At 46.6% G+C, this 25,221-nt stretch overlaps 3 protein-coding genes and 1 pseudogene across 6 annotated transcripts; 3 read left to right on the plus strand and 1 right to left on the minus strand.

The window, feature by feature from the left end:
- The first annotated feature begins 823 nt into the window (after positions 1-823).
- LOC123084235 (sucrose transport protein SUT5-like) lies at positions 824-10,829 on the plus strand (annotated as a pseudogene).
- Positions 10,830-11,571: 742 nt separating this feature from the next.
- LOC123088008 (putative cytochrome c oxidase subunit 5b-like) lies at positions 11,572-14,268 on the plus strand. The gene is made up of 6 exons (XM_044510136.1): positions 11,572-11,823; positions 11,917-12,002; positions 12,129-12,179; positions 13,469-13,535; positions 13,685-13,764; positions 13,890-14,268. The coding sequence occupies exons 1-6, from the start codon at positions 11,697-11,699 to the stop codon at positions 13,956-13,958; spliced, it is 480 nt and encodes a 159-aa protein (XP_044366071.1). The 5' UTR covers positions 11,572-11,696; the 3' UTR covers positions 13,959-14,268.
- A 142-nt stretch (positions 14,269-14,410) lies between these two features.
- Positions 14,411-16,604, plus strand: LOC123088007 (probable receptor-like protein kinase At5g20050). The gene has a single exon (XM_044510135.1). The coding sequence runs from the start codon at positions 14,855-14,857 to the stop codon at positions 16,226-16,228; it is 1,374 nt and encodes a 457-aa protein (XP_044366070.1). The 5' UTR covers positions 14,411-14,854; the 3' UTR covers positions 16,229-16,604.
- A 764-nt stretch (positions 16,605-17,368) lies between these two features.
- On the minus strand, positions 17,369-23,431 carry LOC123088009 (wall-associated receptor kinase 3). Of its 4 annotated transcripts, none has more exons than XM_044510139.1 (4): positions 23,234-23,431; positions 19,302-20,204; positions 19,043-19,213; positions 17,369-18,891 (listed from the first exon to the last, which is right to left on the minus strand). In XM_044510139.1, the coding sequence occupies exons 1-4, from the start codon at positions 23,253-23,255 to the stop codon at positions 17,699-17,701; spliced, it is 2,289 nt and encodes a 762-aa protein (XP_044366074.1). In that variant the 5' UTR covers positions 23,256-23,431; the 3' UTR covers positions 17,369-17,698. The 4 variants fall into 4 exon arrangements, with proteins under 4 accessions (XP_044366074.1, XP_044366072.1, XP_044366073.1 ...); XM_044510137.1 differs by lacking the exon at positions 23,234-23,431 and adding an exon at positions 21,451-22,259 and having other exon boundaries at positions 19,302-20,199; XM_044510138.1 differs by lacking the exon at positions 23,234-23,431 and adding an exon at positions 21,451-22,258 and having other exon boundaries at positions 19,302-20,160.
- Between the last annotated feature and the right edge of the window lie 1,790 nt (positions 23,432-25,221).

Genomic DNA, 25,221 nt, shown 5'->3' on the forward strand with positions numbered 1-25,221 from the left:
GAAACCTTTTAAAATTCAGGAACTCGTCAACTTTTTATAATTTCACAAATATATTTTTAATTCATGAACTTTTTTATTATTGCAAACATTTTAAATTCATTTACAATTTGTTGAATTTGCAAACATTAAAAAATCGGGAAGTTTTTTCCAATTTCATACGTTTTTAATTACAAACATTTTTTCAATTTTAGAACATTTTTGAATTCCACAAATATGTTCTGAACTCATAAACTTTTTTCCAACATATTATTAACTCTCCTGTTTTTTAGGCAATATTTTAACTTTCCTTGCGGGGAGGACAAGGAGCAAATGATTACCTAATGGGCGGGGAGCATTGAAAATTCGTGAAGGTTTTCTAAGTTTGTAAATATTTTTAAATTCATTAGAATTTTCTAATTCAAGAATATTTTTTGAATCTGCGAAGATTTTTGAAACTTGGGAAAAAAATGCGTGAAGTTTTCCTGAATTCATGATTTTTTTAATCGCAAACCCTTATGAATTCACCAAATTTTTTGATTCGCCAAATTCCACAGACTTGTTTTCGAAGTTTTGAATTTTTTTCAAATCCATGAACATTTTTGAACTTCCTGGCGGGGAGGACGAGGAGCAATGGATTAGTTTTTTTTTTTTTGAGCCAAAGCAATGGATTAGCTAATGGGTGGTAGAAAAGGCCCACCATGCCATACCAGAGGGCTCATTTTTTTTCTTGTGGAGAAGAAACCGTTAACATTTGGCCCAGGAAATAAATATAAATAGGCAAGCCGGTGGCATCAGCAACTTGCAACCCTAGTGTCAAAAGAAAAAGACACTCCTGAAGCAGCAGATGGCGCCGCCAGGCGAGAGCGGCGGCCCCTGCAACGGCGGCGCGCGCCGGAAGAACCTGACGGCCGCCCTCAGGCTGTTCCTCGTGTGCATGGTCTCCGGCGGCATCCAGTACATCTCCGCTCTAGAAATGTCCCTCCTCTCGCCCTACTCCCAGGTGCGTTTGATACTATCATCTTTTCGAAACTAAACGGACAAAGTCAAATTTCATAATACTATAATCTGATGTTAGCACATACTCCCTCCGTCCCAAAAATTTTGTCTTAATGTTTGTCTAGATACGGATGTATCTAATACCAAAACGTGACTTGATACATCCATATTTAGACAAATCTAAGACAAGAATTTTGGGACGAAAGGAGTATATACTTATGCTGTTGATTTGCCTCTTTGGCTGTAGAATCTTGGGATTCCGCACAAGTATGCTTCCATGATTTGGATTGGCGGACCCATCGCTGGATTTCTGGTGAGTGTTTTCATGTGATCGATCTCATCTTATCTTGAATTTCCATCGTCTTATCATCTTATCGGAGAAGAACCAGGGACACTGAACTTGTGATTGCTCAAGCTTATCTAGCGCCTGTGCGTGAGCAAAATAATCTCCTTTAGATTTTTACCGTATCATAGTCTTAACTAATCTCAACTAGCACACCAACACCAAACAAAATGGCGCAACATTTCCCATATCAATAATTTCTTCCATTTTTCCTTCCCTGGGATGTGAACCCAGTTAATTATAAACGCATTTCATAAGAAAGACATGAGATCGTCGTCAATAGATCATAACACTGTGCTATTTTTTTTCCCTAGGTAAACCCCATCGTGGGCTACTACAGCGACCGATGAACCATGAGGATGGGACGCAGGAGGCCCTTCATCATCCTAGAATGCCTCATCATATGCATCTCTGTAAGCTCATCAAAACTCATGTTCTTATTTCCTTTGTACTGGCAATTTTTTGGTACCCAGAAAATCTGACTTGAACAGGGCATGCTCATCGGTTTCTCTGCGGACATCGGCCGATACCTCGGCGACACCAAAGAGAACTGCAGGTATGTACCAATACATTTTTGGTTGGTTTAATAGAGTGATCTTCCTACCATGCACGAGATCCACCGTAGAATGTGATCCGTGCATTCGGATTTTGTTGATATATACAATACGCTGAAACATTAAGATATGACACTCTGATGAACGAAAACAATGTGTGTCAGTGGCGGAGCTAGACGGATTCTGTTGGGGGGCCAATGACAAAATAAGAGTGTTTGGAGGGGTCAAAAGCTGAAAATGTTTTCATCTAAGTCCTCCTTTTTTTTCCTTCACAAGTTGGTTCAAAGCTTGGGGTGGGGGGGCCATTGCCCCCAGCACAACACATAGCTCCGCCGTTGATGTTGTGCATTGTTCTTCTTCAGCATCTACACTGGCCCTCGTTGGGCTGCCACGGCGGTGTACGTCGTCGGCATCTTGTTGCTGGACTGCGTCATCCATACCGCACAGGCGTCGGTTCGAGCAATGATGTCCAACCTATCCGGTGAGCTCCATCCATCCTTTCATCATCAATTGTGTCGCAGCACTTGTTTCCTGCTGAAATAACTAATCGACGTATCCATTGTGTTGCACCCACTGCAGCTGCGAGTCATGGCCCCAGTGTGGGCCAGGCGATCTTCTCCGTGTGGATGGCCATCGGCAGCATCCTCGGCCACGCGGTTGTTGCCTACGGAACATGGCACCGGTACATTCTAGCCTTCTTCTTTAGATCTGAAGACCATGTCCTTCTTTTGGTCCTTACTGATGTGAATCCGGCCGTCGTATGTATGTAAGGTGGTTCCCCTCTCTCAAAACTAGCGCGTGCTGCGACGCTTGCGCAGATCTTAAGGGTGCTTTCTTGACTGCTGTGGTGAGTCCGTCCGTAAAGTCACCGTCAGCCCAGTAATTTTGCATGCATCCATTTCATGACCCGATATTGACAAATTTGTGATCATATACATTTGTACATGATCGATCAGGTGATCATCGTCATCAGCACAGTAGTGACCATGCTCCTCGCTGATGAGCAGTCCCTCGATAATGACGGCGTTGGCGGTGCCGCCTCCACTCAAACTTGCGGGGGCCTCAATGCATTCATCGACCTCTTCGCGAGCTTGAAGAACATGAGTCCCGCCATGTTCAGAGTGCTCGCTTTAACAGCCTTCACATGGGTACGTCCAGACTCCACAGACCAGAGCTATTACCTATATTATATATTAGGCGAGTGTAAAGCATGCTCACGCCGAAGTTAGAGGGTGTTTGTTTTCAGGGACTTATTGGCTTAGGGACTTAAAAAAGTCTCTATAAGTCCCATCTAAACCAAACAGGAGGGACTTATAGGAACTTAAAGTGGGCATTTGGGACTTATGAAATAAGACTCTCAAGGAGGGACTTATAAAGACTTATAGTTGTAATATGGTCTTATAGGGACTTATAAGTCCCAGGAACCAAACATGTAGGAACTTTTTAGGGACTTGGGACTTATAAGTTGGGACTAAAAAAAATCCTAAAACTTATGAACCAAACAAGGCCTTACTAGGTGTTCTAACATGGACCCTTCTTGTGAACTGGCATTTGGTTGCAGCTCTCCTGGTTCCCGTTCCTGCAGTACAACACGGACTGGATGGGCCGCGAGATCTACCACGGCAACCCGAACGGGGTGGCTGACGACAAATACAATGCCGGTGTCCGCGAAGGAGCCATCGGGCTCCTCCTCTGCTCGGCCTCGCTCGGGGCCACCTCCTTCCTCATCCCCAAGCTATGCCGCAAGCTGACGTCCAAGGTCATCTGGTCCATCAGTCTCTTCTCAGTGTTCCTCATCATGGCAGGGATGGTTGCCGTCGGCGTCGTCTCGACAAATGGGTACAACCCGTCTCTGAGCACCAGCCTCACCGTCGCCGGCCCCGACAACAGTCTCAACGCCCTCGCGCTCACCATGTTTGCGCTCATCGGGATCCCACAGGCTGTGTTGAATAGTGTTCCATGGGCCGTCGCCGCTGAGCTCGCGGCGGGAGAGGGTGGTGGCCAAGGTTTGGGCTTTCTTTGTGATTTGTAAACATCTTTGCGTTCTCACTGCCCCTCTAAATTGCTCCCAAGAAATAATTAACCCGACTTTATTGTTTAATTTTGACCAGGAGTCACGGTTGGTGCGATCACCATTGTCATATCCCTATCGCAAGTGAGTATTCCTGCTAGCTGTTTTTGCAGATCAATCTGTCTTGGAACAGAAATAACTTTCTTGCCATTGCTGCTCTTTACCAGCTGCTAGTTGGCCTCACTGCCGGTCCGATAGACGGGGCCTTCAACAAGGGCAACGCGCCGGCCTTTGGCTTCGGTGGTGTCGTCGCCCTCATATGCGCTGTCCTGGTGGTGCTTGCGCTTCCAGATACCAAGGACGGCAGGGGACTCAAAAGACTGTTATTGAGCAGGGAAGATTGGTCAAACTGAATATGAAGGATGCATGTTTGTAATGACCAAATTAATGGATTGGAGAAATCTTTGTAAGATAACTGTGATGCAGAAACTTTTTATCTAGGGAGGTTTATGCAGTGCCTTTGATTCAGCCCTTTGGTGTTACGATGGTGGAGTTTCGATGCTCCAATATGCTGATGACGCTATTATTTTCATGAAACACAATTTAGAAAAAGCTCTACAAGATGAAACTAATCTTTATGCATCTTTTAAGCAACTTTCCGGTATAAAGATAAATTTTCGTAAGAGTGAACTCTTTTGTTTTGGCAAAGCTAAGGCTGTGGATGATGAGTACATTCAGCTGTTCGGGGGTGTGAATTCGGGTCATTACCTTTCAAATATCTAGGAATTGCTATATACTTTTGTAAATTAAAAAAATGATGAATAAAACTTGCTGGGGATCGTTTGAGAAAAAGCTAAGTAGCTGGATATGGAAATTGTTATCTTACAGGGATCAACTTATTCTTATAAAGTCAGTATTAACTAGCCTACCTATGTTCATGTTATCTTTTTTCGATATATCAAAAGGGGCCAGAAAGAGATAAGACTTCGATATGTCACATTTTTTTATTGGCAAAGTGACGGCCACAAAAGGAAGTATACACTAACTAAGCAGAACATAATTTGTCATTCTAAAGATCAAGGGGGGCTTGGAGTTGAATTTTTTTCCTTTTTGCGAGAAACTTCCGAGAAACTTCCAATCTATTCATCAACTGTCAAGGTAGTATAAAGAACGTCAGAATTAAGAATTACATCCAGGTCCGTAGACCATCTAGCGACGACTACAAGCACTGGAGCGAGCCGAAGGCGCGCCGCCGTCATCGCCCCTCCCTCATCGGAGCAGAGCAAACATTGTTGTAATAGACAGTCGAAAAGTCGTCGTGCTAAGGCCTCATAGGACCAACGCACCAGAACAACAACCGCCGCCGATGAAGAGACGTCTAGATCGGAAGGATACATCCTGTAGACACATCCAGTAACGAAGACCGGATCCAAACGGACCCACCGAAGATGAACGCTGACCGGATCCCACGAGATCCACCAGAGACACACCTTCACACACCCTCCGACAACGCTAGAAACATCACCGGGATGGGGGTTAGGCGGGGAGGACTTATTCCATCTTCAAGAAGTCGCCTCCGCCTGGTCTTCCTGAGCATGGCACAAACCCTAACAATACTCCAAAAAAATATTCAAAAACGGAGCCCTCCCGTCGGCAAGGGTCGGGATCCAATGCGTCTCCATGATCCAAGGACCATAGGAGACGAGGCGGAGGCCGGTCGAGAGGCAGGGAAACCCTAACTCGGAGGTCGCAGGAGGCAAGGGCTTGGAGTTGAATTTTTAGACTTAAAGAGTAAATTTCTACTCAGAAAATGGGTGTGACGATTATGTAGTAGTCATAACACAAGGCAACACATAAATAAAGCATCTAGCTCATCAATCATACATAGGCATGCACTCCATATATATTTATACGTGCTTACAAATAAGAGTTTGCACTACATCTTTTAATCTACCAAGCATCGAGACAACACCATCGGAATTCATTTTGTCCTATTTTAACCTCGCTGCCGTAGGAAACCCACGGGCCTACAAATATATACTGCATAGATACCATAAATTTTGTTGGTTCGTATCCAACTTCATCACACGTCCAATTGTTAAGCAATGCGGATATACTGCATATCACCATTGAGACATGAACTCTTTGTATCTCAGGCCTTGTACTTAGAGCATCTCCAACACTCCCGGAATAGGGTAGCTGCCCCAAAATCTGATTTTTAGGACTTTTACAAAAAAACATTGTTCCGGCAGATTGCCAATCCCTATATTGGTGATGCAATTTTTTGGGGCACCCCCTAATTAAAAAATTAGTGCAAGTGATATATATTTGGGGCACCCCCTAATTAAAAATTTGGTGCAAGTGATATATATTTGGGGCACCCCCTAATTAAAAAATGCAAGTGATATATATCTGGGGCACCAAGGTGGCTGCGCCCTATCCTGCACCCAAAACCAAAAAATGTTGTGGCGGGAAGGCAAATGCCACATTGAAACTTCCCCGCCACCATTCGACCATCTCTATTGCATCGTTCAACCTGATAGCGTTAATCAGCCTGGATATATTATATGTGTTTATATTATTTTTCTATAGTTAATCAAAATTTCTAATTTTTCATTTTTTTAACTGGACTCACATTTGTAACTAAAAGCAGACAGAGTATCAACATACATTGTAGACAACTGATGGTCGGTGGGTGGGTGTGGGGGAAGAGAGTGGAGCGGGCCTTGGTCAACTGCTCCATAAATCATAAAATGTTCATAGATTTTAAAAAAATGTTTGCAAATTGTAAAAAAATTGTGAATTTGGACAAAAAAAATACTGAATTAAAAAATGATCATGATTTTTTTAAAATAAAAAAATATTAATGATCATGAATTATAAAAAAGTTCATCGATTCCTCAAGGGTTTTCAGATTCAAAATCTTCATGCATTTCAAAAAATGTTCATCAATTCAAGAAATGTTTGCCGAGTTAGAAAAATGTTTATAAATTAAAAAAATGTTCGCTAAACAAAAAACTGTTCACCGATTCAAATAAAAATGTTCACAAGCTTCAGAAAAATGTTCATTTTTTTTATGAAAATCGCAAAACTAAAATAGATTCGCGAATTTAAAGTTTTTCAAGGTTTCATAAACAGTACGGAAATTCAAAAAATATTCACTATTTTTTTTAAAAAAATCCATGATATCAAAAAAAGTTTGCAAATTTGAAAAAGATGTTGCCAAAAAAGTAAAATAAAAAAAAGGAAAACGATAAACTAAAATTAAAAAGAAAGTAAAAAAACCTGAAAAAAGAAAGGGAAAAAACCAAAATGGAATAAATAAATAAAATAAAGCAGAAACTAAAAATAAATATGAAAGAATAAAAATCAGAATAAAAACAAAGGACCCTGTTCAGGGAAGGTTCTAGAAACCAGACTGGGCCGGCCCGTACTTGGACATGCGCGCCGAACAGGAGGAGGAACTGCCGGGAAAAGCCCAAACACATGGACACGGAGCGAGAGAGATGAACCAGGCAGGAGGCATCATCGTGTCCCAGATCGAGGCATTCCTCCACAGCATCTGCGCAAACCGCCGCCGCCAACCCTTTTACCCTACCCGATTCGGCTGGGCTCTGGGCGAGATCACCGTCGAGGTTTGTTCGTGGCTCATAATTCATCCACTCCCGCCTACCATTCTACTCCTGGAGCAACAATTTGCACCGAATGTAGCCGCTGTCGGCGGGATTGTATTTGATTCAAGTGGCAAGAACTCACCCCCAACTTCCACCGATCGATCCTTGCGCAGGCAGGTCCACCGATCCATCCATCCCCCCTTCGCCTTCCCTTCTTCCCCTGCAATCTGCAATGCAATGCAAACTTCCAAGGAATTTGAATTTCTTCCTACTGGGTAGCAAACTCGGAGCAACCATCTGAAGCAGGCAAGCTGTTCGACGAAATGCCCCCGAGGAAGAAACCCAAAGCCGAGGCCGTCTCCCTCGACCGCCTCAGCGCCCTCCCGGACGACCTCCTCCACAAGGTCATGTCGTTCCTCAGGGCGTGGGAGGTGGCGCGCACCTGCGTGCTCTCGCGCAGCGGCGCGGCCTCTGGGCCTCCGCGCCCTGCGTCGACCTCCGGGTCTGCTGCAAGGCCCGGCACCGGCGCCTCCCCACGCGTCTCGCCAGCTTCGCCAACCACTTCTTGCTCCTGCGGGAGGCGTCCGCGCCGCTGGACGCCCTCCGGGTCCTGTCCAGCCCCCCACGCCAGGACGCTCCACACATGCCCTACAGTCCCCGGTACGACGACGACGGGGAGGACTACTCCTCCGAGGACGTCGAAATGTGGATCCGCGCTGCCATAAACCGCAGGGCCCGGTTCATCCAGCTCAGCCACCACCCAAGGGACGACGACCTCTCCGACCTCGACAACGTGCCCCTCGTCTCCTGCCACCTCAAACACCTGCATCTGTCGGGCACAATGCTGTACGACAAGACGCTGAGGCAGCTCTCCTCTCAGTGCCCTTCTCTGCAAGTCCTGGAGCTCAAAGACTGCTCCCTGGATGGCCCCCACATATCATCTGCCTCGCTTATCACTTTCACCATGGTCGAGTGCAGGATCATCAGGGACCTCACCGTTGCTGCTCCCAACCTCATATCGCTGCGCTGTGTCAATCCATACCACCACGCCCCCTCGTTCCAAGACATGGCTTCCCTGGCCACAGCCACAATCATGCTTAATGACTCTTTCTTGCATGATGAGTTTGAAGAGAGGTATGCAGAGCCCGATCCAGAGGTGTTTGAGTGTGACAGTGACTCAAATGATGACAGCGACGCTGATAGCGACTTGAGTACAAGTGATGAGTTCTATGGTGACAAAGTTTTAGGTGGCCAAAATGTTATCCGCAGCCTGTCGAATGCTACAAGTTTGGAGCTGATAGCTGATGCCGAAGAGGTATATATACGAATCTGTTGCTGATATCTCTATTTCAGCAATGTTATATTTGTTCAACTAATATAGATTTTTCAGTTATTTTCTTTGCAGAAAAAATATTTACTTAACGAACCCCCCACTTTTTTTTACTGGACATCCAATGTGCTATGTGCACATTTTGTGTATTTTTTGCACTCTAATACTCACAATCACAACAAGTGACCTGATGAGTTATGGGAAATAATTTCTACCTTTATTGCAATAAAACTGTAAGCAAAGCACATAGAATTTGAGTAGTTTGCCGGGAGCATTTTTTTAATCCCTTTTCTTTTGCAATGTTGTATCCTTGTTAGCATGTCTACAGTCTAACGGCAACATCCTCTTACACAACTTAATCAGAAACAAACATGCACTTACAAATGTCTAATTGCATGTAGGTTCACTCTGTTATTATTCTTTTGTTTGGACCGAACTGAACAAATTCACTTGTGTTCCGTATGAAGGTGATTCTGAATAGGGAATTGGAGATGTGCCCAGTTTTTAGCAACCTGAAGGTGTTATCCCTTGGTGAATGGTGTATGGCTGCTGACTTGCATCCATTAGTTTTGTTCCTGCAGCATGCTCCAAATCTCGAGAGGCTTTTTCTTAAACTCAAAACGGTATAAACATTCTTATACTGCTTATATTTTGAGCTGTGATAAATTAGTTTGGACATTTCATGATATTCACTTTGTTCTGCGACAAGGAACATGAGGAAATAGATGACGATATCAAACCCGAGGGTACATCATTTGCTTGCAAAAACCTTACAATGGTCAATATAAAATGTCCCATGGATGATGAAAGAGTTCCTGTGTTAGAACAGTTCTTCGTGGCTAATGGCATAGCGATGGAAAAGATATCTGTCTATCACCGACCGACTCACCAACCTCGTGAGTCATGTATTCTTACCATATCTCACTAAAGTCTTACATATTACTACTTAGGCTAAATGATACTAAAGCCACAAAATGTCATTATATTTGCAATGTGAGTCTTTACATTCTTACTATTTTGGTTAAATGATAAGGCTACTGTTTAAACTTGGTGTTTGTTTTTCGAGCTTGATTTGAATGTAAACTTATTTGCCCCCTCACATTTCAACCAGGCCTTTCCTTGGCCATAAGACGCTGATGGGCTGCCGTGTAGGAGCTGCAGACTTGGCGGTAAGATCTTACATCTGGTTACATATCTTTTCATCTACTGTAAGGCTTACAAGTCTTATATCTGAATAATGGAAATCGTCACTTTGTACTCAACATAGATCTGAGGGACAAGAAACTACCTACATTTCAAAATATTTGGCAGTTTTTTTGTGCATGTCCTAAAGTTACACTTCACTTTTTTACTAACACATCTATAAATATTATGGAAATTTAGTTTTATAATAATGTTTGTAATAAAAAAATCTAACATTACCACCTAAATACACCCAAACTGAAAAACAAGAAGGAAATAATTGATAAAATATAACTGAATTTGACTGTTCAAGGTGAAAAATGCCAGGTATTTTGAAACGGGAAAGTAAGATCTACAATTTATTGTGTACCTTGAAATTTGGAACAATGGAAGGCTCTCTTAATGTCAAAATGTTGTCCGTGCAGATGATTCTCTCATGCGGCACAGATCATGGCACAGAGCTTCTGATATGCTTCATTTGAGTAGCTCTGAAGTTGGAACTATGTGTGCCTCTATGAAACCCTTAAAAGTCGAGACTGTTTTTCTCTAGCGTTGTGAGTTAGCATTATTATATATTGATCAAAGTTGGTTTCGTCCTTCGACAAGTACTTATGAAATGATGTTACCATGGTATTGTGGAATGTTCATACTAACCATGACATTATTGTGGAATGTTCACGCTAAGAGTAGCCAATTTATGCTTTCTCGTATATATGGTCGAGCGGAGAATATTACAGGCGGTTTCGATATTTGATACTCTTGTACGGAATTTTGTATCCACACATGTTCTCAGACGAATTATTAGTATTATCCTAGTTATTATAGAACTTTCGAGGTTAATTTGCTTAGTCCAAGCTATTTTTAAGTACCCCATACTTGAGCTTCTCCCACTACACATTATAATCCTCCCGGAGTATGTGATTCCTAACAATTTATTAGGCTGCAGAGAAAAGGAATGGCATGTTTGGTCCATGAACACGCAAATGTACAGGACCCGTATTTGCGGGAGAATAATTCAAACCTTGCGGTGCAATTAAGAACCTAGCGTTAGTATCTGGTTAAACTCTTTTTTGCATGAAATGTTTGAAAAACATGGAAATGTAAACAGAAAAGCACATTTTGCAAAATGACGCACTCGGAGAACATCAGGTGGGTGGTTTTGAAACAGGTACGAGAGTTGAGTAAACTTGTCTCGAACTATAAGATGAACACCATATTTAAGCATGTGAATGCATGACTAATAATTATAATACAATATTATGTTACACCCTTTCAAAAAACATGTGTTACACACAAGCATGCGTCGGACACGGCCATCGTACATCCCGGTCACCGAGACACTCTATTATAATCATATGCATCATGTGTAGTTGGTAACTCTTAATCATATCCAGTTTATGCAACCAAACACGCTCTAGGAGGAGGGACGGACCAGACGTCGAAAATCAGCCGAGGAAACGGGGTTGCCAACAAAAATCGAAATGGAAAAGAGAGAGGAGAGATTTTTCATCATTTCGACGGAATTATTCTATATTTTCCACTATCGGTTGCCTAGAAAAGAAACACCAAGTGGAAAAGGCCTCCGTTCCATAAGACCCATCGGCAGAGAGCGAGCCATTCGAACCACCCCGACCCCGACCCGTCTCCTCCCCATCGCCCCCTCGTCCGCCCGCCGCCGCCGCCCGCCATGTGGAAGCGCGCCGCCGCACTCCTCCTCGCCCGCCGCTCGGCCCTCGCCGCGCGCCGCGCTCCGGCGATCTCGGGATCCGCCGCGGGCGCCCTCCGCCGCGCGCCCGCCTTCTTCTCCACCCTCGGTAAGCAGTCGCCCCTCGCCGCCGTCCCCCGTCCCCGTCCCCGTCCGTCTCTCGGTCCCGATTTGACAGCGGCGGTCCGCGCGTTTTCCGCAGATGCGGGGCAGGCGAGGATGCGGGTGGAGGACGTGATGCCGATCGCCACGGGGCACGAGCGCGAGGAGATCGAGGCCGAGCTCCAGGTCCGCCCGCCCGCCCGCCCGCCTCCCTCCTCCGTCGTGGCCGCCTTAGGCCTCGTCTCTTCTTCTTCTCACGGTTTCATTTTCCTTGCCGGTTCGTTCTTGACCCTCGTTGGATTTCGTCTGCAGGGAAAGAAGCGGTTTGACATGGACGCCCCCGTCGGCCCATTCGGCACCAAGGTCAGCGCTTTCCCAATTTTTGGTGCCATCTGCAATGGTCATTTGATCCGTGCGCGATTGGATTGTCTAATAGGTTGTTTGTCTGCACTGAAATGGTGATGTGTGGTCCTTAGGCTTGCCGTTATTGCCTTGATCTACTAGTAATAGTCAGAGAGTGGTTTGCTGAACATAAGTTAGGTATTGGTGAGACCAATGGCATTGCTCTAGTTGTAAGGCAGCACGATACGTTATTCTGATAGATTCAGTCCAGCGTACACAATCATGTTTGTCTTCATAACTTTTGGAAGTCGTGTTGGTAAAAAATGAGGCTGTATGTTGCAAGCAAATTTGTCTTCTTCTGGGTTGTGATAATAGTCATTGCAAAAATGAGGCTGATTTTAACATTCTTACGACATAGTCATTGCTTGAACATTTTGTGCACTTGTCATCTTCTGGGTTGTGATAATATCAGACCTTGGCAATTAGCATCTTCTGGGTTGTGATAATATGTATCAGCTGTCTTTGGATTTTAGCATGTTAAAAGACAATTCAGGGGTTGTTGCAAGGGTTAACTTTCTGAATTTCCAACCACTTGTTCTGACTCGGACCCACCTCTTGAACTTATACTTACTTGCAGGCATCTAGAATTTGCTTTTTCATTGCTCTGTTTTCTATTCCTTTTAGCTTATTAATCTGTTTTTTCCCCTTGGTTTGTAATATCATGTGAACACTGAACACTTTGTTTCATGGAAGATATATTTTGTTTGAAAAATCCTGCTTGTTTTATTCTGTGAGTCTGTTCCTTATCAATGTGATCTTAGCTGCTGTGGAGCATTTTAGTTGAACGGATGGTGTTGGATCTGTTTGTTATGATTTGTGAATTGACATGCTCAATGGTTGTAACTCTTATTTTGAAGTTGAATTTACGTTTCTTATCTTCCAGCCTAATGCATCTCTAGTAAAGTATATTGTCCTCATGTATCAAGAACAGACTATTCTCAGTTAGAATGGTGAATTGCGTAGCTGTCCCTGTGTATTCTTGTTTGCTGCAATGACCCCTTTCTGTTTTACCTCACTGATTTGCCCGGCCTATTTTCTCATAACTTATCCATTTGACTTGCAACAGCTGTTATGTAATATGGTTGTGAGTTCACAAATAGGCATGGCATTCTGTTTTGTTCTTTTGACAAATCACTTTGCAGAGTGTTTTGTTGGCTCAACTGTACCTTGTGTATCATTGTGCACTTTAGTTGTTTTTTCTACTCGTATGGTCTAACTGAATGAATATGTGTCCACATCCTCATTCATAGGAAGAGCCAGCTATCATTCAGTCACACTTTGACAAGAGGATTGTTGGTTGCCCTGGTGGTGAAGGAGGTATATTAACTTGAATCCATAATTCTGTCTCCACTAACAGAGGCTGCGAAACTTCAGTCTTCTCCTGCATCTTATCTAGAAATGATTATCAACCCATCATGAATCTAATTAACTCAAATTCCAAATTCCACTATTTTGCTCCTTTTCAGAGGATGAGCATGATGTTGTGTGGTTTTGGTTGAAGAAAGGCGAGCCGCATGAATGCCCAGTCTGCACTCAGTATTTCAAGGTATGTTGCTGTCTTCTGTTGACATAATTTGCTTTTCCTTGTGTGAACTTTTTTTGAACAAGATACTAAATCATGTGTTGCCTCCATGTTTTCTGAGCATTGAAATTCCAACTTTATTTCCGCAGCTTGAGGTTATTGGGAACGGAGGAAACCCCGACGGACATGATGACGACGACGACCACCACCACCATTAAGATCGAAGAGGGCATGTCTACTGATGAAACAGTGGACCGGTGCCAATTATTTTTGTTGCTGAGATGCTTTGAAGCTGTGAAAAACACCAGCTTTTCTGCGTGCCCATAGAGTTTAATACCCATGCCAACCAGTTTGCTGTTCTCAGTTGTCATGACTGGGAAATCGGAGCAGCAAAGGGCCCTGGAAACATAGTTTTTCTTTTCTTTTTGGAGAATTGCCGCACACGAATAATGTGATTCATTAAACAAACAGTGACGTCTCTTTCGTTTTCGACTTGCCTTTCATCCAGTCAATAAGGTTTTAATTGCATCTTTGCGTGGATGGCTCCGTGTTCAGTGGCCACATCAACTGTTTTGCTGGTGGGTAATTTGTTATGGGAGCATCGTTTTCGCTTTGACGATCTTGATCCGTTGTTTGTCGTCGAGTTTTGATGACGGTAAATAGACCTTGAGGAAACTGTCAATCAAGCTCTAGTTTCTTTGTAGTAACATTTAGTTGTTTGCTGAAACATTCAAACCTTGGATTTGTCTAAAGTGCAGGCTTCACCAACCACACTATCCACTGATGTCACTGAAAGGCGTTGAATCCCTCTTTGCTCATCTACTTAATCAACTTAACAATTGAAAGTGCGAATGAAATTCTCGATGAAATTCCCCGTGGCGCGATGCCATTTGTGTCGCTTGTCGCGCCAAATCGGTTCTTGGTTTGAACATTTCCTCGCCTGTTGCCTATCCTATTTGAAATTTACGACTCAAGGGAGACCAGAGGAAAGCTCAAAAATTTCAAGTTGAGAATGTCGTTGTCATCTTTTATGATTTGCAAGGATCAACATTCAGCAAGTCAAAACTGGGAGTAGGACGAGGTAAAGAGCTCAGAAGATGGTCTGGTACCACGGATGGGGAGCAGAAAGGCAAAGGTCCTCGCCGTCGCGGTGGCCAGCACGGTGCTCGTCGCCGCCGAGGTGGCCCTCTACCTCTGCCTGCGTCTGTCGAGGCCCTTCTACCTCTCCACGGCCGCCGTCCTGGCGGCGACGGTCCTGACGCTGCTGGTCATGCTCCACTGCACGGCGGGGCGGGCGGACCGCATGGCAGCGCGGCGGGCGCTGGACGACGGCGAGGAGCTGCGGGCCGAGTACAGCTACTTCCGCAAGGTGGCCGGGCTGCCGCGCAAGTTCTCGCTGCACGCGCTGGCGGCGGCCACGGACGACTTCCGGTGCGTGGCCGGGCGGGGCGCCTCGGGCACCGTCTTCCGCGGCGTCCTCGACGACGGCACCCCCGTCGCCGTCAAGCGGATCGCCGACGACGGCCGCGCCGCCGCCGGACGCGCCGACAAGGAGTTCCGGGCGGAGGTGGCCGCCATCGCCGGCGCGCAGCACGTCAACCTGGCCCGCCTCCTCGGCTTCTGCCTCGGCTCCCCGCGCTTCCTCGTCTACGAGTACATGGACCACGGCTCCCTCGACCGCTGGATCTTCCCCGCCCCCACCCCCGCCGATGACGCCGCCGCCGCCGCCCGCCCGCGCGGCTGCCTGCCGTGGCCGCGCCGCTACCAGGTCGCCGTCGACGTCGCCAAGGCGCTCGCCTACCTGCACCACGACTGCCGCTCCAAGGTGCTGCACCTGGACGTGAAGCCGGAGAACATCCTCCTCGACGACGGCTTCCGGGGCGTCCTCTCCGACTTCGGCCTCTCCAAGCTGGCCGGCAAGGACCAGAGCCGGGTGGTCACGGCGGTGCGCGGCACCGCGGGCTACCTCGCGCCCGAGTGGCTCCTCGGCGCCGGCGTCACGGAGAAGTCCGACGTCTACAGCTACGGCATGGTGCTGCTGGAGCTGGTCGCCGGCCGCCGCTGCGTGCGGCCGGAGGAGGACGGCGGGTGGTCGTACCTGCCCAAGATCGCCGCCGAGATGACGCGGGCGGGGCGCGTGATGGAGGTCGTGGACCGGAGGCTCTCCTCCGGCGTCGGGGACGCGGAGCAGGCGGCGGTGCGGCGCGCGGTGCACGTGGCGCTGTGGTGCGCGCAGGAGAAGGCCGGGGCGCGGCCGAGCATGGCGCGCGTGCTGGAGATGCTGGAGGGGAGGGTCGCCGGGGAGGTGGAGGCGCCGCCGCCGTCCGACACAATCATGGAGGACCTTCTGGCGCTCGGCCACGCCCGCGCTCGGGGCGGCGGGCCGTTCCGGCTGCCGTCGGCGGGCCCGGCCGGGAGGGCCGCCTCGTCGGCGTCGGTGCTGAGCAAGTACGACTCGTTCGCCATGTCCTACCTGTCAGGGAGATAGCGCTCCTCGTCTGCACAGTCGAGTCAGCTCTTCGCCTTAACTGTATTTGTAGGTGACTTGTGCTGACGTGGCATGGGGGTTAGACTGTGATTAGTCAATCAGCTCGCCACGGAGGCGGTCCACGTGTCAAAGAATAAAATTTGTCGAGTGGCCACGTGGCATGCTGCTTGTACCGAAGCGGTGACTATTCAACCTCGGGAGCCGGGAGGATGAAGCTAGAGGGCGAGGAACAAAATTAGGGTTTATTAGGGTAGGCGATGAGGAGGCGGCCGGCGGCGAGGAGAGGGTAGCCGGTGGCACAATTCCGGTTAGCATGCCGGTTTGATTGTGTTGTGGAGGTTGGACAAAAGGTAATTTATAATTTATTATAAAATCATTCCTAATTGTTTGTCGAAATTTCGGTCTTGACCCTAACATATTCGTTTCAAATTCTACCCCCTCTGTCTCCTAATTGTATGTGGGACGGATGGTGTTGTGTGCGGTAGTGTCCATGATTCGAGGCCATAGATTCCTATCATCAATTGTCGGCGATGAGGCTAGAGTTTGCAGGGTGTGCCGATGTGGCAGTGGCGATGGCTTACCTTTGCAATTGGATTCTCATGCCTCATCTTTGTCATGTCGGTGCATTCTCCAGTATCGAGGTGAGGCATGTGAAAATTAAGATCTAACTCTTGAATACGTGGCTTTTCCGACTATAACAACTTCTCCAGGACGATGGTTTGGCAGGACCATAGCCTTGATGACTTCTCGTCCACCATCAACAACACCTTATCAACGCTTATCTCTAAATCGAGCAACACCTTATCAACGCTTTCAAGAGAAATAAGATTGTAGGCCCTCGGGGGTTTCAATGTAATTTCTTTATTTTTCCAGAGTTGTTTGTCCTACTTGTTTGGTTAATACTCCCTCCATTCCTAAATATAAGTCTTTTTAGAAATTTCACTACAAACTACATACGGTTGTATATAGACATATTTTAGAGTGTAGGTTGATTCATTTTACTCCGTATGTATGAAATCTCTAAAAAGATTTATATTTACGAACAGAGGGAGTAGATCCGAATATATATATATATATATATATATATATATATATATATATATATATATATATTTTAAGATTTTTTTTTTCAAATAATAGTTGGTACGGCCCAGTTAGATCGATGATCGATCCGTTGCTGGGAACTGAATTTTCCCTTCACACTGAACTGGATTCTCATACTGAATTTTCCCTTAGTACTAACACTGGACTCGCATACTGAATATTGGAAGTAAGGGAACTGAATTTTGTGTCCCTTCACACTCACACTGCAGACTCCAACATCTACTTAGATACCTATAATACAGTAGAACTACCTGTACATTTCTGCTGGACAGTGGATAAATCTTGGACGCTCTAAGCCTCTTAACGCACACCGGCACACACTTCCTCCTGTCACTACCACTCCCAAGGAAGGTTCAAATCAAACCATCATCTGAGAGACTCCATGCCCATTCCGGACATGTACGGCACCGTCGAGGGGGCTCCCGAGGACGATGACGCGAGATCCAAAGGCATCGGAGCTGCCGCAGGTGGCATGTGCACGACCATATTTTCCGTCACGGCACGGTCCAGCACCAGCTCTTCCCTCCAGGTGCTTCGCAGAGCCTTCAGCCTGTCGGCCACCTCGGTCATGGATGGCCTCTCTTCACCCATGGGACCCAAGCACATCCTCCCCAGCGCGGCCACTTCCCCCAGCAGCGTCGCCGTCCCTGCGCGCACGATGCTCGGGTCCAGGATGTCCTCTAGGCTGTCCTCCTTCATCGCGAGCAGGAAGGACCGCACGAGGCTCTTGCCTTCATTGGGCCCATCGTTATAGATCGCCGTCTTCCCTGTGATCAGCTCCAGCAGCACGACCCCGAAACTGTAGACATCACTCTTCTCCGTGAGCTGTCGCTCTTGCAGGTACTCGGGGTCCAGGTAACCCAGGGTGCCCTGCACCATCGTCATGAACTGGGCCGCGTCCTTGGGGAGCATCCTTGACGCCCCAAAGTCAGTCACCTTCGCCATGTAGTTGTCGTCCAAGAGAATGTTCATAGACTTGACATCCCCGTGCACTATAGGGTGGTTCATGGACAGATGCAAATATGCCAGTGCTTCGGCGGATTCTTGAGCGACCCTGAGACGGGTGTCCAGCGAGGGCGGTGGACTCCCGTAGCTACGATGGATGAACTCAAATAGAGTGCCATTTGGGATGAATTCATAGACCAGTATGGGGACTTCCACCTCTAAGCAGCACCCTAGAAGCCTGACCACATTCCGGTGGTTGGTCTGTGAAAGTATAATAATCTCCTGCACAAATTCATCAGTTTCGGCCACGTTCATTATCTTTGAGCGTTTGACGGCCACTACCCTGTCATCCTTCAGAATGCCCTTGTAGACAGTGCCATGACCACCCCTGCCCAGTTCTTTGCTCTTGTCAAAATTGTTTGTAGCCTTCTTCAGATCTTCTTGTGTAAATATCTTCAATGTGTCGACTTCTTTTGACATAATTTGGCGATATAATATCTGACCACCATTCTGATCAAAGAATTTGTCCTTCTCTTTGGCAAGCTTCCTTTTCTGATACTCAGCCCGTAGAGCAAAGATACAAACCATGAGGAAGACAACACAGAAGAATATGCCTGAAAATCATGATAGTTAATTACCATCAGTTCAACTAGCAGCACTGTCCACGTTTGCCTAAAAACCAGTGCAACATGCATACAAAGTGTACTTGGAGTTGTATAATCGGTGCAGAATATTTTGATTACTAACAAGTAACAACCTCATTACCTAAAACAACCTTCAGCGCTTTCTTTGGGTCAGCTGGAACGCAGGGTATGCTATTGGGATCATCGCTCCTGAATCCTGATGGGCAGAGACAGACGTAGTTTCCGTCGGTATTTCTGCAATTACCTTTGCAAGGGTAGAAGGACTGGTTTGGAGGTTCGCACTCATTGATATCTGTCATTTCAAGGAAGTGAGGAGAATGCCAACATGGATCAACTGATAGAAAGAGAGTAGGTTGAGTCTGCAAGATGCATATACGTACCTTGGCACCCTCCTTGTAGGTAGGGATTGCCCTCATAACCTTGAGAGCAGTTGCAGCGGTAACCAGGGCCATTGGAGACATCGATGCATTCACTGTTCATGGCTTGGCATGCATACTGTGATCCCATCTTGGTGGCTTCCGAACAACTTTTATTACCAACAACCCAATCTAGTACCAAAGGGACCCCATCTGTATATTTAGTTGCGAAATTTGTAGACATGATATATGAATGATTGAACTTGAACCAGTCCTCCTCAGCAACGAATGTGTAGCTGCACGGGCGGAAAGGCTGGGTGCTAGAGTCGTATATTGTCAATGGTCTAGATCCGGTGCGGAAGGAGCTGATGTTTCCTGGAAAGGGGATTTGGCAGCAACCCATGCCACCGCACTCTGTGCTACCATTCATGCTACTTGCGTCAGTGCAGAATGAAAAGCATGAGTTAACAATGGGGAACGAAATCTGGTTCTCGCCCTTGGTCATTCCTCCGATAAATCCAAGTGTAGCACAACCGATCGATATCAACTTGTTCTTGGTGTTGGAAAGCTTATGAAAAGGATCAAGTCTTAACCCATCCGAACCGTTGCTATTGGTGCCGTCTGTGTAGTTGCATTCCCATGCTATACGTGGGTTCAGAACACGAATCTCACCCATGGTAAGATTGATGTCCAGTATCCTAACTCTGGTTGAAGCTAGATATGGCCCACTGGCATTGCATGTGACACTAAAGGGTCCTTGGAAGCAGCCTTTCTCGGTGCCGAACGGGTACGGGATGCTGACGTTACCACACTTGTCTGGGCAGTCAGGCCGCGCCATGCGGATGCTCCCAGAGGACTCAGACCCATAAGCGATAGTACTATGCTGCAGGTTTAGGGTGGCGGTGAAAAGTAGTAAGAGCTTCTGTCCTGTAAGGTAACGACCAAGTAATTGATACGAGTCATTTGGCCCCGCATAAAATAAAATAAATTACAAATATTTGCTTTCTTCTAGAATATGGTGTTTGGTCATTCCTCCAAACAGAATTAATAGGGGAGACCCCCCTATAACCCCCGATTGTTTGAAATATATCAGTAGCTAGTTAAGAGTTTAGTGCACTATTACAAACACTTTGACCGAACAATCTTGGAATCAGATTTAGAGAGCAAAGGCTAGCCCATGCTCGAAAGTAAAACATGAACTTTGAATATCTATCTATCTATGGTTTTCTCTGATTTCAGGTCCATATTAACCACAAAAGAACAGAAGCTCAGGTACGAAGAAAGAAAGACTCAAAAACATGACAAATTATGCATCTATGCTGGGTGTAGATAAAAAAGAAGCCGCCATTCAGTATTTACTGCAGACTCCATTTGACTTTTGTTCTCATTCCAGAACTTTTTTCAGATGGAATATCTCTATCAGTTGCTTATTAGGTGCGATGTTACAAACTTGAGTACACAATGAATATGGACAGAATATAATTTTAATAAATATATTAGTCACCTGTTTGTGGCTCTATGCGTATAAAGCTAAAATGATACATTGGATGCCTAGGGGTAGCACCACCACATTCTTGCCCACTACGACACAGCGTTGTTAGTGATTTATACTGGATATTTCTTTCCCCTGTTGTCCGATGGCTGCTTCTGCTTATCATGTTAATTCTATTTTACATGTTGAAACAAAGAATTGTGAGAAATCATCTTCTATGTAGTAAAATGTATTTCTGTCATTTGCCATTGGAAAACAGCATATTTCTTCCACGCCGCCACTCCATGAGTTTGATTCCTACATGCCATCACAGTGAAACCTCCAGCCCGTTTCCCCCCTGATTTCACATGCAAGGCAGTAAACTGAAAATCCCCTCTACGATGCAACTGAATGTTTCCTAGTTTCAGCGATGCAAGAAACAACAAACTATCTATGTTGGGTGCTTGCTTACATTCCTGATCCAGGAAAGAAGCGTGAGCAATCTCGAATTGAACGAGATACACAGGTCTTCTTCGACTCCTAGTTCATCCTAATCTCCTAGGGCTTCGAGTTTGCATTTCATCAACGGTACAGGACAAACTCTCCAGCAACAGGGGAAAAAATGCCCCCATGACCAGTCGCACCATACGCGTCAGCCCAGATAGACAAATCACTGCGCCCTGCGACTAGGGTTCGCCGTACCTTACAGGGCCTGGTAGCGCCGAGCGCAGCATGGCGCAACAGCCGAACACGGCTGCGGGGCAGGCGGGTAGCGTCAGATACCCGGATCTGAAGTGGCGGCGCTGGCGCCGGCGCCGGTAGGAGGGGACAGACCTCCGGCCGCGCGAAATCGCCGGAAGCGGAGGTTCCGTACTGGTGGTGGTGCGCAGATGGAGCAGGCATCTGCATCAGCGGCAAGAGGCATGTCGCCGGCGAGGCGACAATGGCGGCCGGGAGTCACTTCGCTCTTTTTTCTTTAGCAAAAAGGGGGCTCAGGTCGGGGAATTGGGACATATGGGCCGGGCCAAGCCTAACCGGCCCGGTACGGCCTTTTAAGCTTGCCTAAGAAAGGGCCTTTTAAGCTAAAATTTTAAGCCTTTTTGTGTTATATTTTGACATTTTTACTGCTCTTTGCGCCTTTCTAACACGACGGGCCGGCACACAGACGTGTCATGACGGGCCACCCTTTTACTTCACGTGCCAAGCCCATACCCGAGCCCAAGCCTTCGGCCTGCATGGCACGACCGTTTTAGGCAAGTTGTGATGTGCCGACCCACATGGACCCATGTGAAACATAGCGAACACCGTATTGTTTTCTTTTGTGTGTGTGTGTGCGCGCGCGCGTTCGCGCTGTGAAAATTGTATTGTATTGTTATAAGAAAACAAGGGAGTACCTATGGGTCATGCAATTAAACATTGTTTTCATTTTAGTCGATTTACGCTTCCTCCCTCTCAACTATTCGATTTAAATCCAACACCTTATGTTCGTCTTGTTCTTCTTTTCATCCAAGCGACATGGTTCGTCTTCCTCACCCAACCCACGATTTCAACCCCTCCTCCCCCAGCCTACCCCCTACCTCACGTCCAGCGAGTCCCCCTACCTGGCTCTCACCGGGGATGCCGTTGTAGGCTGTCTCGAGCTCGAGCGTTGCCTTCTTTTTTTCTTGAAGGAGAGCTTGAGCGCTGTGTAATCCTACCCACCTCCGGCGAGGTCATGGCTCACCCTCTAGTTGGCAAGGCTGCGACCTTCACGAGGTTTGGTTGGGGCTTCGCTCCACTTTCGGGCAAAGTAATTTGTAAATCCGTGCAACTGAGAAAGTAACTAGTATTTGATAGAAAAAAACTCGTGCGAATTTTGATAAAATAGATCATTATGAGACCCGAGTGAAGACTAGAAAATGAGAAAGCTAAAACACAAGTTTTTTTTTGCGGGTTCTAAAACACAAGTTTTGAAGCTTAAATTGGAATGTTATTATGTTCACACAGGTGGAAAATGGCCACAACTATTATATGGTTAAGTTTCAACTTTGTGTGTGTGTGTGTGTGTGTGTGTGTTTTCAATTATTGTTGACACTTTTAAGGTAGAAATATCGCTAGGTTTATAAGAATAGATTTTCGCAGTTAGCATTTCCCCTTCTAGGAGTACTTTGCTATGTTGCTCAAATAGTATCACATCTACACCCATCAGAAGAATTATTTAGACCAAGTCGCAATTAGTTAAGGATCATGACACCCTCCCCGCAAAAGAAAAAAGAAGATGATGATGGCACCCCTTGGAACCACCCCTGCATAAGGCAAGTTAGGAAAGAAGAAGAAAAAAAAATGTTCACACAAGGTTTCATGCATGTACGAGTCATCGTTGCTTGTTGGCTAATGAAAATCCGAGGCCGAAGAAAACACCATCGCAAAACTTTTGAAAAGGGAAACTGTACATGCATAGAGGGGACTGTAAGCAAGAACAAACCAAAAAAGAGTTTCTTCTCACCCGCAGTCAGCGACCAGACCATGATCGGAGCCGCCGGCCGCCGGCTGATCCTCCCTGCCGCCGCCGGTGCCTGCGCCGAGGCCGTCGCGCGCGCGAGAGATACACGACGAGATGAACCAAGAGGAGGGGGAGGAATTAGGGGGAGCTGGCTGAACTGAACTGCAAGCAGGCCATCGCCTCACTGCTGTTTTGAACCACTAGTATGATTAGCGATGCTTTTTCAGGCGACAGGTTGCCATCGTGCCATTTAAGCTCAATCAATGCCTCGACGGTAACCTTCAGCAGGCTCAAAACCTGGTTCTGCAGGCCCGGGTCGAGGTCGAGGAGACCCGCTCCTTCTAGCTGGCTGGCTGCCTATTGACCCGCTCCACAGGATCATTGGCCACACGGGCCCCTGTCGAGCCGCACCTCAGTTACGGCAGAATGTAGCATTACTAAGTACTCCCTCCCTTTCGAATTACTTGTCACAGAAATGGATGTATCTAAAACTAAAAAATGTCTAGATACATCCATTTCTACGACAAGTAATTCCGAACGAATGAAGTAGTACTTTTTGCTAAGCTCTAGAGTGCATATCGGATTTTGGGCCGATATTCACCTTTAGGGCTACTGATTATATGGCTTGGCAACGAATATATTGCACCAATCGAAAAAAAAATCGCAAGAAATTGGTGTGGCAGATTTTTTTTTTTTGGCATAGGCCGGCCATCTTCAATTCTTCATCAACAACTCAAATTCGAGGTGGTATGCACCACTTTAGAAGCAATCCGACATGGGAGCCGGCTGGCTGCGGGGGAAATATTGCCCACGCAGCTCGGCTTGGCTCATTCAATATTTCCCAAGACCGGGGTGGTTTACATCACCTCGGATGCTTTTGAACCTGGAGCTCAGACGTATGATGTGCTGCTAGCTTCAGTATCGGTTCAAGGGCTACGGACGGTGTCCCGGCTAAGGGGCCTCCCACCATGTGGGTCGTGCTGAGGACCCCTAGTTGGTTCCGTTCTGGGCCACTTCGAACGGCTCATGACGCTCAACAAAGAAGACTCTGGAGGCATTGCCGTTTAAGACAAGGACTCCTTATCCGGGGAGGATTCCTCTTCATCGACTTAGCCGATTAGGAGTCTTGTAACCCACGCCTTTGGTATCTTGTGTAAGCAGAGGCCGGGCTAGTCAATAGTGTAAGGGCATATTTCACCCTATGTGGTTTTGGTGATTAATGACAATGTTTTTGCGGACTAATCGTGTGCGTTGAGCATTTCAGATATCTTATGTTTAGACACAAGACGATTCGATGCCCCTCGAAGACTATTGAAGACGGCGTTTCTTTACGTTTCTTCTAGGTGTATTTGAGTCGTAGGAAAGCGTACTATTAAGAGTGGGTCCGCGGAAAGGTTAGGGTAGAATCAACACGTACACGTCTGTTTCTTTTTGCACCACCTTTCCTTTGGCTCTTTGGAGCATCCTTCGTCTCTCCGTGTCTCTGCAAAATGAAGGACTCCTAGTGTTGCTGAACTGAGGCAGACGATAGTACTGCTCATCGGAGCAGTACTACCGCAGGCCCTTGCGGTAGTACCGGCCACCAGCGCGGTAGTACCGTAGGTGCTCACGGTAGTACTGCTCCTTGGGAGCGGTAAGTACCATGGCCTCAGGCCAGGCACAACTACTCGAGCGGTTGTAGGGCGGATGTAATTTTTTACATCCGCGCCCTACGCGGTAGTACCGCTCCATGGGTGTGGTAGTACCGTGGGCTCTGGCCAGGCACAGCAACATGAGCGGATGTAGGGGCGGATGTAATTTTTTACATCCGCGCCCTATACGGTAGTACCGCTCTAGGCTTGCGGTAGTACCATGTCGGATGTTTGCATAGATCAAAACTCAGCGGAAGTAGTCACAGATGTATTTTTATATGTCCGTGCCTTCTCAGCCTAGACTATTCCTGCCTTGCGGTAGTACCGCAAGGGGGCACGGTAGTACCGCGCCAGCGGTTC

The sequence above is a fragment of the Triticum aestivum genome, chromosome 4A (genome assembly GCF_018294505.1).
Source record: "Triticum aestivum cultivar Chinese Spring chromosome 4A, IWGSC CS RefSeq v2.1, whole genome shotgun sequence".
Lineage (NCBI taxonomy): Eukaryota > Viridiplantae > Streptophyta > Magnoliopsida > Poales > Poaceae > Triticum > Triticum aestivum.

What these genes read in the sequence shown, in the direction of transcription:
- LOC123088008 (XM_044510136.1), top strand. Translation starts at nt 11,697, where the DNA reads ATGTGGAAGCGCGCCGCCGCACTCCTCCTCGCCCGCCGCTCGGCCCTC. An exon ending in AGATCGAGGCCGAGCTCCAG is followed by an intron (nt 12,003 to 12,128) that starts GTCCGCCCGCCC and finishes TTTCGTCTGCAG; the next exon opens with GGAAAGAAGCGGTTTGACAT. An exon ending in TTGCCCTGGTGGTGAAGGAG is followed by an intron (nt 13,536 to 13,684) that starts GTATATTAACTT and finishes GCTCCTTTTCAG; the next exon opens with AGGATGAGCATGATGTTGTG.
- LOC123088007 (XM_044510135.1), top strand. Translation starts at nt 14,855, where the DNA reads ATGGGGAGCAGAAAGGCAAAGGTCCTCGCCGTCGCGGTGGCCAGCACG.
- LOC123088009 (XM_044510137.1), bottom strand. Translation starts at nt 21,657, where the DNA reads ATGCAGATGCCTGCTCCATCTGCGCACCACCACCAGTACGGAACCTCC. An exon ending in CCTACAAGGAGGGTGCCAAG is followed by an intron (nt 19,214 to 19,301) that starts GTACGTATATGC and finishes TTGAAATGACAG; the next exon opens with ATATCAATGAGTGCGAACCT. An exon ending in AGCGCTGAAGGTTGTTTTAG is followed by an intron (nt 18,892 to 19,042) that starts GTAATGAGGTTG and finishes CATGATTTTCAG; the next exon opens with GCATATTCTTCTGTGTTGTC.